The sequence below is a fragment of the Pelophylax lessonae genome (assembly GCF_965119305.1).
Source record: "Pelophylax lessonae genome assembly, chromosome: 4".
Classification (NCBI taxonomy): domain Eukaryota; kingdom Metazoa; phylum Chordata; class Amphibia; order Anura; family Ranidae; genus Pelophylax; species Pelophylax lessonae.
In genome coordinates this window covers 500,623,621-500,635,852 of record NC_138771.1, presented here as the reverse complement: position 1 = coordinate 500,635,852, position 12,232 = coordinate 500,623,621, and the positions used below count along the sequence as shown (strand labels likewise).

The 12,232-nt window shown below is 45.6% G+C and overlaps 1 protein-coding gene across 4 annotated transcripts in view; it reads left to right on the top strand.

Annotated features, from left to right (window-relative positions):
• The window catches only part of LOC309553869 (potassium voltage-gated channel subfamily KQT member 1-like), a 137,190-nt gene that overhangs the window by 115,176 nt on the left and 9,782 nt on the right, over positions 1-12,232 (top strand). For all 4 annotated transcript variants that reach the window (XM_082255351.1, XM_082255348.1, XM_082255349.1 and 1 more), the window contains 3 exons: positions 1,894-1,969; positions 2,942-3,036; positions 4,040-4,080. In XM_082255351.1, coding sequence (XP_082111477.1) covers positions 1,894-1,969; positions 2,942-3,036; positions 4,040-4,080 — 212 coding nt within the window. The remainder of the gene's footprint in view (positions 1-1,893; positions 1,970-2,941; positions 3,037-4,039; positions 4,081-12,232) is intronic.

Here is a 12,232-nt window from a genome sequence, read left to right as displayed (position 1 = left end):
GTATACATGCAGTGTACAGTACGAGTAGTCCTCTGAGTATACATGCAGTGTATGAGTAGTCATCTGAGTATACATGCAGTGTACAGTACGAGTAGTCCTCTGAGTATACATGCAGTGTATGAGTAGTCCTCTGAGTATACATGCAGTGTACGTGCAGTCCTCTGAGTATACATGCAGTGTATGAGTAGTCGTCTGAGTATACATGCAGTGTACGAGTAGTCGTCTGGGTATACATGCAGTGTACAGTACGAGTAGTTTTCTGAGTATACATGCAGTGTACAGTACGAGTAGTCCTCTGAGTATACATACAGTGTACGAGTAATCCCCTGAGTATGAATGCAGTGTACGAGTAGTCCTCTGAGTATACATTCAGTGTACGAGTAGTCCTCTGAGTATACATGCAGTGTACAAGTAGTCCTCTGAGTATACATGCAGTGTACAGTACGAGTGGTCCTCTGAGTATACATGGAGTGTACGAGTAATCCCCTGAGTATACACGCAGTGTACAGTACGAGTAGTCCTCTGAGTATACATGCAGTGTACGAGTAATCCCCTGAGTATACATGCAGTGTACAGTATGAGTAGTCCTCTGAGTATACATGCAGTGTATGAGTAATCCCCTGAGTATACATGCAGTGTACGAGTAGTGCTCTGAGTATACATGCAGTGTACAGTACGAGTAGTCCTCTGAGTATACATGCAGTGTACGAGTAATCCCCTGAGTATACATGCAGTGTACAGTACGAGTAGTCCTCTGAGTATACATGCAGTGTGCGAGTAATCCCCTGAGTATACATGCAGTGTACAGTACGAGTAGTCCTCTGAGTATACATGCAGTGTACGAGTAATCCCCTAAGTATACATGCAGTGTACAGTACCAGTAGTCCTCTGAGTATACATGCAGTGTACAGTACGAGTAGTCCTCTGAGTATACATGCAGTGTACGAGTAATCCCCTAAGTATACATGCAGTGTACAGTACGAGTAATCCCCTGAGTATACATGCAGTGTACAGTACGAGTAGTCCTCTGAGTATACATGCAGTGTACGAGTAATCCCCTAAGTATACATGCAGTGTACAGTACGAGTAATCCCCTGAGTATACATGCAGTGTACAGTACGAGTAGTCCTCTGAGTATACATGCAGTGTACAGTACGAGTAGTCCTCTGAGTATACATGCAGTGTATGAGTAATCCCCTAAGTATACATACAGTGTACAGTACGAGTAATCCCCTGAGTATACATGCAGTGTACAGTACGAGTAGTCCTCTGAGTATACATGCAGTGTACGAGTAATCCCCTAAGTATACATGCAGTGTACAGTACGAGTAATCCCCTGAGTATACATGCAGTGTACAGTACGAGTAGTCCTCTGAGTATACATGCAGTGTACAGTACGAGTAGTCCTCTGAGTATACATGCAGTGTACGAGTAATCCCCTAAGTATACATGCAGTGTACAGTACGAGTAATCCCCTGAGTATACATGCAGTGTACAGTACGAGTAGTCCTCTGAGTATACATGCAGTGTACGAGTAATCCCCTGAGTATACATGCAGTGTACAGTACAAGTAGTCCTCTGAGTATACATGCAGTGTATGAGTAATCCCCTGAGTATACATGCAGTGTACAGTACGAGTAGTCCTCTGAGTATACATGCAGTGTACAGTACGAGTAGTCCTCTGAGTATACATGCAGCGTACGAGTAGTCCTCTGAGTATACATGCAGTGTACAGTACGAGTAGTCCTCTGAGTATACATGCAGCGTACGAGTAGTCCTCTGAGTATACATGCAGTGTACGAGTAGTCCTCTGAGTATCTGTGTTGAGTCAGTGTGCTTGCTCTATGTTTGGAGTCCTGCATTATTTGTGAACTGTCACACTCTTTCCCACAGGTTGACAGAAGCTCACAGGACAGCAGTGAAGGTCATGCGGAGAATGCAGTATTTTGTTGCCCGCAGAAAATTCCAGGTAAGTAACAACTTTTCTTAACCAGGGTGCAATCAGGGTTTGGGAGCATTAAGGAAGTGGGCTTTCATTCATTCATGGCTTTGCAGTTACCCCTAGCATGGAGGCCAAGGTGTCACCAGCAGTTTGTGGTCTCAGAGTAACAATTGGATGCCGGTAAGACTGGCTCCTGATCACCTGATCACTGTAATAGCCATCTAAATCACTGTAGGGTTGATTTAATAAAACTGGAGAGTGCAAAACCTGGTGCAGCTCTGCACAGGAACTGATCATCTTCTAGGAATTAGCCAAGGTTTACACTGAGGCCGGTTTGAAATTGTGTGAGTTCAGCTGAACTGGCATGATTTCAAACCGGCATTTTCAGTCCGACTTCGGGGGCGATTTCACAGACATCTGGGCGGGTTCCTGCACAGATGTCTATTGAACTCGCCCCCCAAAGTCACCAAAATTAGTGCAGAACCTACTTTTGGGAATCGGTGCAGCGCCGCAATGTCGGATTTGGATGGTGCCATTGCCGGCAACTGGCTCAGATTTGACATGTTGAATCGCATGTCAAATCGGACCAATATGAACGTGGGCTTATTGTCAAAGTTTAATTGAACAAGCTGAAGATAGAAGCTGATTGGCTACCATGAACAGCTGGACCAGATTTTGCACTTTCCACTTTTAGTAAATCAACCCCCATATCTAGATCTAAAGAAGAGGGTACTGTTGGGGTACAATGTGTGTGGCTGACTCTACATTGATCTAACTAGCCACAATAAGTTAATAAAGTTCCAACCCGGTTCGGTAAGTGTATCTGACTATAAAGAATGAACTCGACTGACCAGAATGACCAGATATAGCTGACATTGGCACATAATCTGCTATGCAGTATTTATATTTTTCTAAATAGAAAACTAGGCACAAGGGTAAATGGCAAAGTTGTATCATCTGCCTTTAATCTTTTCCTGACCACTTCATCCACCCTCCCAGCAAGCTCGGAAGCCATACGACGTCCGGGATGTTATTGAACAATATTCCCAGGGACACCTGAATATGATGGTGCGCATCAAGGAACTGCAGAGGAGGTAAAGGACTGAAATATTCATACAGAGGGTGTGTGTATGCAGAGGGCTCAAAATCCCCACCCGGGGACAGAGGGGGATGAAAAATTCAGTGTCAGTCTACAAAAAGTGAGAGTGGAATCACTATTTCATGGTCAGAAAGATAAATCATCAGCTATTATAATCATCATTATGGCTGTGGATTTATTTAAAGTTTTTTGTAGATTTATTTTAGCTTTTTTTCATTCAAATCAAAAGTATAAATAGGAAAAATAAAATTAGCAGGTAAATTCTGAGCCGCCTTCATAGTACGTCCTTTTTGTCAATCCGTAGAGCCCAGGCTGTCATGAACCCGCCTATTGAGGATGGTGTCATCACACCTTAGCTCAAAGTAGCACTGCATTGATTGGCATTTACGTGTCCTTACAAGAACCACCCACCGCTGATGCAGTCTTTGTGATGACATTCTTTTTTCCGTCATGGCAGGGGTATATTTATGCTTATATGTTTTTGAACTGTTTTATATCTTAATTTTTTTTTCTATGTACTGTATATATAAGATCCTTGTTCTACAAATAAACAGTACATGACAAAGGGTTGTCTAAGCACCTTGGGTTAGCTAAATAGATTGCACAGCAGATGTAGCTTGCTTTGAAGCAGAATTTGCAGGAGTGAAACTTTGGAAATGTGTAAGTAACAGGATTTTTCACTCGTTCACAGAATGAGATGCATTGTGGGAAAGTAGTAATATGGGTTCTTTAGAAGAGAAGAGAAGGCAGGAGTTGGCAGATGGGCAGCACAACTTTTTTCTGTATCCACCACTGTTATTAGGCTTCACAGCACTGGAAGACAGATGATCAGCCAGGGCAGTATTTTCAGGGAGAGTTCAGCAATTAAAGCTTTTTCTTAGGAAATATTTACTTTGAACAAACTGCAGAAATATTGGAGCTACAAAAAGTATTAGTAAGAGAATTAGTGATATAATATTAATGATGATGATGACATTTTCTCTTGCTCCTCTCTACAGATTGGATCATTCCTTAGGGAAGCCAGGCCTTTTTCTGCCAGGTAATGCGCACCTCTCCATATAAACTACCAATATCTATTCGTATGGGGCAGACTTATGAAAGTGGACCTGTCATCAGATATACTGTATATCTTAATGTTAAGTGCAGCATATTCAGTAATGTTTCAGTGTAATACCTCCAGGTATTTGTTACAGAGATCACAGCAACCCCCCCCCCCCCTCAATACTCACCTAATAATGTCTTCATTTATCTTTCATTCCTGAAGGATGGTAGCATATTTTTATAGGCAATGCCAACTGCAGACTAAAGCTGGCCATAGAAAGAGCAAATTTTGGCCAGTTTCTCATGAACGAGCAAAAATGTAGTCAGTGGGTGGTGGCCCTGTCAGCTGCCTCCCAACCAACCAACAAAGGAGCTGGGTGGAAAATTGTTGACTAAACAGCACATGCATCCAATCCAATTGTAGCTGGGGAAACAGCAAACCAAGCACAATATGGTGGTAAAGCAGGCCATATGTGGTTTGAAATTAGGCTGGTTCAGCAGGAACCATGGTCAGATCAAGGGGGGTGCTGGGGTGGGCTAAACCCCAGCAGATTTCACTTGCCCCTTTAAAAAATCTCTGCTGACCCCTGTACGCTGCCATGCTGACCTCTGTATACTGCCATGCCGACCCCTGTATACTGCCATGCCGACCCCTGTACACTGCCATGCCGACCCCTGTACACTGCCATGCTGACCTCTGTATACTGCCATGCCGACCCCTGTACGCTGCCATGCTGACCTCTGTATACTGCCATGCCGACCCCTGTATACTGCCATGCCGACCCCTGTACACTGCCATGCCGACCCCTGTACACTGCCATGCCGACGCCTGTACACTGCCATGCCGACCCCTGTACACTGCCATGCCGACCCCTGTACACTGCCATGCCGACCCCTGTACACTGCCATGCTGACCCCTGTATACTGTCATGCTGAATCCTGTACACTGCCATGCCGACACCTGTACACTGCCATGCCGACCCCTGTACACTGCCATGCTGATTGCTGTACACTGCCATGCTGACCCCTGTACAGTGCCATGTTGAATCTGGTACACTGCCATGCCGACCCCTGTACGCTGTCACGCCGACCCCTGTACACTGCCATGCTGACCCCTGTACACTGTCATGCCAACCCCTGTACACTGCCATGCTGAATCCTGTAGACTGTCATGCTGACTCCTGTACACTGCCATGCTGACCCCTGTACACTGTCATGCTGACCCCTGTACACTGTCATGCTGACTCCTGTGCACTGCCATGCCCGACCCCTGTACACTGCCATGCTGAATCCTGTAGACTGTCATGCTGACTCCTGTGCACTGCCATGTTGACCCCTGTACACTGCCATGCTGACTCGTGTACACTGCCATGCTGACCCCTGTACACTGCCATGCTGACTCCTGTACACTGCCATGCTGACCCCTGTACACTGCCATGCTGACTCCTGTACAATGCCATGCTGACCCCTGTACACTGCCATGCTGACTCCTGTACACTGCCATGCTGACCCCTGTACACTGCCATGCTGAATCCTGTGTTCCACCCTGCGGACCCCTTTACGTTGCCCTTCTGACCCCTGTCCTTTGCCTTGCTGACACCTGTACACTGTACTACAAACTAATAGCCCCTATATACTGCCCTACAAACTGCTGACCCTGTCCTCTGCCTTGCTGACCTCCCATCCTCTGCCATTTTTTCTGTACCCCACATTAGGCTAGATCCGGCCCTGGCAGGGATCGGACGAATTTCGATCTATGTATGGGCACCCTGGTTGTACACCATGTTCTCTATTGATCGACTGGGTTAGCCGGCAACACTAATCATTGTGTTCTGCCGGCAGAATAAAATAGCACTTTTGGAGGGAAGGAAAAGAAAATTGCATAATCTATGGTCTGCCTTAGCCCCTGGACACCCATCAAAATGCTAACATTACAGCTTGACAGGGCTGTACACATGCAGAAGCAAAGCATCGTGGCCTCACCATTTTTAACTCGGGCTGCAGAATTTGACAGGTCAATCAGTTCAGTCGGAGCGCACTGCAACCATGAGCCAAACGCTTGGCTCGCGGATTTGGTGTCATTTGTTACTACAAAAATCCCCCTTGGGATTAAGAAAAAAAAAACGGACATTTAGGAGATGACAGGAGCACCTCCTGAGCACCTGTCAACCACTGCTATATCACTGTCTGAAAAGCCATCCAATGTGAATTGCTTTTCAGAGGGCAGTAAGCATTGCCTAAGAAGCCTAAGTGAACATTTGTCAGGGATAAAGTGGCAAATTACTTTCCGACTGATTGTTCGCTGCTGAATAAATGAATAATCCAGTGTGTGTTTGCAGCTGGTTTGTGTTGCTCTTTGTTGCACACTTTTGATGGTCAGTACTTTTTGTATAATCTTTAAAGCAGAACTCCAGGCAGATAAAAAAAAAACACAAAGACATACAGGTCTGAATTTATTAATATCTCATTAGGTTTTTTTAATACAATAGTGAAAGTATTTGAATTTGACTTCATATCACCCTCTAGCAGTCCCTGTACAGCAGAGAACCAGCACAAGGATCCAAACAGTTGTGCTGCAGTGCTCATACTGTATGCTAACACAGGGAATGCTGATAGTAGGAGAGATCAGAAAGATGAGCTCATCGGTCTGCTGCTTCTCTTTTCTTTGTCCAGTCACAGGCTGGGGAAAGGACTAGACATGTGTTACTTAAAGCGGTTGTAAACCCTATTAAAAAAAAAAAAAAAAAAAACCTGCAAGACAAAGGCATAATGAGCTAGTATGCATCGCATACTAGCCCATTATGTTTAACTTACCTTAAAACGAAGCCCCGACACGGACCCCCGGACATCGATGCGGGCGCTGCCATGATCCCTCGTCGTCTCTTCCGGGTTCGGCGGCTCCGGCGCGCTGATTGGCCGAAAGAGACGGCTCCAGCGCGCTGATTGGCCGGAGCCGCGATGACGTCACTCCCGCGCATGCGCGCGGGAGTGATTTTTCCGGCAAGCTCCCGGCAAGTTAATTGAAGGTCCCCCCGGACCTTCAGAGCGCATGCGCCGCTCGCGCGAGCGGCTGCATGCACTGTAAATATCTCCTAAACCGTGCCGGTTTAGGAGATATTATTTGTACCTACAGGTAAGCCTTATTATAGGCTTACCTGTAGGTAAAAGTGTCAAAAAGCGGGATACAACCGCTTTAAGGTGTATCTAAACTCAAGAACAAAATTTAATATTTAGCTTACCAGTCCTTAGATGTGGTGGCTGCATTCGTTTTCTTTTAGCTGGCTTTTTTTTATTTTCACCTGGTGATATGGCAAAAATACTACTGGTTCTTGTATGGCTATGCTCACTCCTTCACTGTAACTATGAAGGGAGCCATAGTTGTCATCCTATGCTACTTTACTGAGTAGGACTGCGATAGGATCTTTCTCTATTCATCTCCCTTACATGGTGAGACGGAAATTATTCGCTTACAAAAGATCACTTGGAAAACAGGTAAGACTGTTAGTGTACTCTCAGTTCAGCTCACATTTAGCGTCAATCACACTTCATCTCTGGGGAAAAAACAGCAGGCGTTTCCTATACTTGCTGAAAAAGTTCTAAGCCCGAAAAAAGAAAGCTATAGCAGCTGCCACATGTAAGGACTGGTAAGCTGCAATTTATTACATTTTTGTACTTGTGTTTAGATATCTTTTAGCTGTAACAGAGGAAGAAAATTAAGATCCTCTTCCCCACTATAAAGGGCTGTGTTGTGTGCCAGAGCTGTGTAAATCTCAGGACTGGTTGGGCTGAAATATAAATCCTGAGCAGAGAAAACATTCCAGTACTTGTATTTTATGTGTATTTCATGTGTTTTCTGTGTATGTAGCTATTATATATATATATATAATTTTTTGTGAAGAATCAACAACAAGTGGGACACAATCATGAAGTGGAACGAAATTTATTGGATATTTCAAACTTTGTTAACAAATAAAAAACTGAAAAATTGGGCGTGCAAAATTATTCAGCCCCTTTACTTTCAGTGCAGCAAACTCTCTCCAGAAGTTCAGTGAGCATCTCTGAATGATCCAATGTTGACCTACGTAAATGACTAATGATGATAAATAGAATCCACCTGTGTGTAATCAAGTCTCCGTATAAATGCACCTGCACTGTGATAGTCTCAGAGGTCTGTTTAAAGTGCAGAGAGCATCATGAAGAACAAGGAACACACCAGGCAGGTTCGAGATACTGTTGTGGAGAAGTTTAAAGCCGGTGTTCCGTGAAAAAAACCATACCCGTGAGAAAACCATACCCTCGTCACTTCCGATGCACCTACGGAGGGTATGGATTTCTCACGGTAGTTACATTTGCGGCGGTTAGATTTTCTCAGAGAATAGGAGCAGGAACTCCCCCTTCTCTGCCCCCAGACATCTCCAAGCACCATTCCTTGGGTCTAATCCCCCTACCCAACTCTGAGTACTGCCCTTTTAGAGAATACAGAACTAAGTATCATTTAGTTTTGCTAAGTAATTTGTATAGAATTTGGTAATAACAAGAAAAGCAGTAAAATAGATCCCCTGCAGCCAGTAACAATAGGGCCCCCTGCCAGGAACAATAGATCCCCCTAACAACAACAGAAAACCCGCAACAATATTTTCCCCCCTAGCATCAATAGACTGTCTGTTAGCCAGCAACAATAGACCCCTCTCTCAAAAGTAGATCTCTCCCAGCAACAACGGATCCGCAATATAAGACCTACCCCCAGCAACAGTAGGTCCCCCCACCAGCAATAATAGACCTCCTCAGCAACAATAGACCCCCCTGCAAAATAAGATCACCTCCAGCTAGAATGGATCCCGCAATCAATAGACCCTACAGCATACCCCAGCACCCCTTGCAACTACAAGCAGTCAGTGCTGGAGGTGCCGGAACTGCGTTCCCCCACGTTCCCGCTGAAAAAAAGCCCTGTATATAGATAGATCTTTATTTAAGACAAAGTAACATGTCATATCAACATTTCCAATAATGCAAAACATGGGTTTCAAGGACATGTACTAAATGTGAAGTAGTAAACAAGAGTATAAAAGGAGGGACAACAGTTGTATAGCAGTGGGGCCCCCTTGATTCTGTCACCAAATAGTGTGTATATACATGAATCCAAAAAAAATAAAAAATATTGAGAAGACGGCCCACAAATCATTAGTAATACCTCATCTGGAATAAGCAGTTCAGTTTTGGGCACCAGGATATCGGGGAACTGGAGAAAGTGCAGAGAAGGGCAACCAAACTGATGCATGGAGGAGCTCAGCTATGAGAAAAGATTAGAGGAACCGAATTTATTCTCTCTTGAGAAGAGGAGATTAGGGGGGATATGATCAACATGTATAAATACATCAGTGGCGGAGCCAGAGGGCTAGCTGGGGTGGCAATTGACACCCCAGACGACATCCTTGCCACCCCTGTTGCCACCCCGCTTGCGCTCGCTTATACCCATAACATTAGCTGAACGAGAGGGCGCCTTGCAGCAAGTTCTCTGTGACTGTACTGTGCAGGGGCGGACTGACCATTCGTGCGGCGTCAGAGGGGGGGCCCCATAAGAGGCTCAGCAGTCTGTCCCTGGAGGTGCCCACACAGCTCGCACTGCAGAATGGAGGACATCTGTGCTCCAATAATGCAGTGAAGAATGGATCCTTGCCGGCGGTGAATGCGGCTATAGGAGAGGAGTCAGGTGCTGGCCGGGATCAGAGTGCTTTAATGGAGCTGTGGGGATGATAATAGTGACAGGCGCTCCGGCCACCTCTCCTCCCTGAAGAATTCAGCTGAGGGGCGGGGCCACACATCCATGCCGTGGGGGACAGGTCAGCCAGAAGATCGCTGGATGCTGCAGACAGAGAGAGTGCAGAGTGAAGAGAGTGGAAGAGGTCTCGGAGGAGCCAGCCACCCACCCACCCATCCACCCTGACCTGTGTGCAGAGCCAGAGCAGCAGCAGGTCAGACAGTGTAAAACATTTTTGTCACTGGCAGGAATTGTGGTGTTCGAAGTTGATTTCTTGACTGAAAACAGAGATGTTAATACATGTCTAATGCTTCCAGGACTTCAACTTTTTTTTTTACAGACACTTAGATTTACACTGGTGCGATGGAAGACATTGCATGTGATTCGCACCACACTGCTGTGCAAATCACATGCGATGTCTTTGCAATGCGAATTCAGCCATACAGATTGTACAGATTGCATGGCTGAATTTGCATTGCATTTGGACCAAAGTCATTCAAGACCCTTTTTTGGTCTGCCCCAGAATCAGATCGCGTGGGTGTTCACACGTATGCGATTCCATTTCTGCCTGAACTGACAGTTTGCACTGCAATATGTGAATTAATCTGGGGGTATCGTTACCTTTGTATTGACACTCCCAGCGATTTGCATATGGCAGTGTGAACTGTCTGTGAGTTGGGTGCAATGCGGGAACCCGCAGTGGATTTGCAGGGTTACCGCATCACACCAATGTGCAATGTGAACCGACACTTGGAAAGGAAACCATAACTCCTCCTGAAAATCCACTGCGGGTTCCCACATTGCACCCGACTCGCAGCCATATGCGAATTGCTGGGAATGTCAATACAAAAGGTAACGATACCCCCAGATTAGTTTGCATATCGCAGTGTGAACTGTCAATTCTGACAGGAATCGGATCGCATTAGGTGTGAACACCCATGCAATCTGATGTTGGTGCAGACCAAAAAAAGGGTCCTGCATGACTTTGGTCCAAATGCGATGCGAATTCAGCCATACAATCTATATGGCTGAATTTGCATCGCAAAGACATTGCATGTGATTTGCATAGCAGTGCGCCCCCCGAATCACATGCAATGTCTTCCATCGCACCAGTGTGAACCAGCACTAAATGTTTCATTAGCATGTACATAGCTGAGGTAATAAAGTCATTTTGTACAAAGTGCACTCCCCCCCCCTACAAAAACATAATCAATTAGTCTCGGTCCACACATATGCGATGCGGGAACCCTGCAAATCCACTGCGGGTTCCCACATCACATTCAACTCTAAGACAGTTCACACTGCCATATGCAAAACACTGGGGCTGTCAATACAAAGTTAATGACCCCCCCAGATCAGTTGGCATATCGCAGTGCGAACTGTCAGTTTGGACATGAATCGGATCGCATAGGTGTGAACACCCATGAGATCTGATTCTGCTGCGGACCCAAAAAAGGTTCCTGTGTGAGTTGTGTCCGAATGCGATGCAAATTCACTACATTGATGGGTTGGGATGCTGGTTACTACATCGTCAATTGATGGGGGGGGGGCATGTTGGTCCCTACATTGATGGGGGGCAATATTGTGCAGCCCTACTCATAGGCGTGCGCACGGGGTGTGCCTAGGCACACCCTAATCGCCCTCGTGCAGTGCTTCTGCCATGGCCGCCGCCGCTGTGTCTGCTGCTTTCTGCCCCTGGCTGCTCAGCTCCCAAACCCAATCCTGTCGGTGCGGAGACTGAGAGGGACTGTCTGGGGGAGGACCCTGGCCTGCTGTAAGGGGGGGATCTATATAGGGGACCTCACCTCACCCTGGCCTGCTGTAAAGGAGGATCTATGGGCGACCTGCCCTAGCCTGCTGTAAAGGGGGATATATGCCATAGATCCCCCTTTAGAGCAGAGCCCTGTGATCGGTGTGTGGCCTTAAAAGAATAATGTTTACTTTGATAATTGTTTATTTAATTAAAAATGTTTTAATACCGCTTAGAATGTTTGTTTACATTTATTTATAAAAGTGTGTGTGTATATGTATATGTGTGTGTTTGTGTGTATGTGTATATATATATATATATATATATATATATATATACATACATACATATACACACACGCATGTATATTGACCCCCCAAAATAATACCTTGCCACCCCTTTGCCACCCCTGTTTCAAAAGTCTAGCTCCGCCACTGAAATACATAAGGGGTCCATATAGTGAACTTGGTGTTGAGGTATTTACTCAAAGGTCATCACAGAGGACAAGGGGGCACTCTTTACGTCTAGAGGAAAAGATATTTCGTCTCCAAATACGGAAAGGTTTCCTCACCGTAAGAGCTGTGAAAATGTGGAATAGACTCCCTCCAGAGGTGGTTCTGGCCAGCTCACTAGATTGCTTTA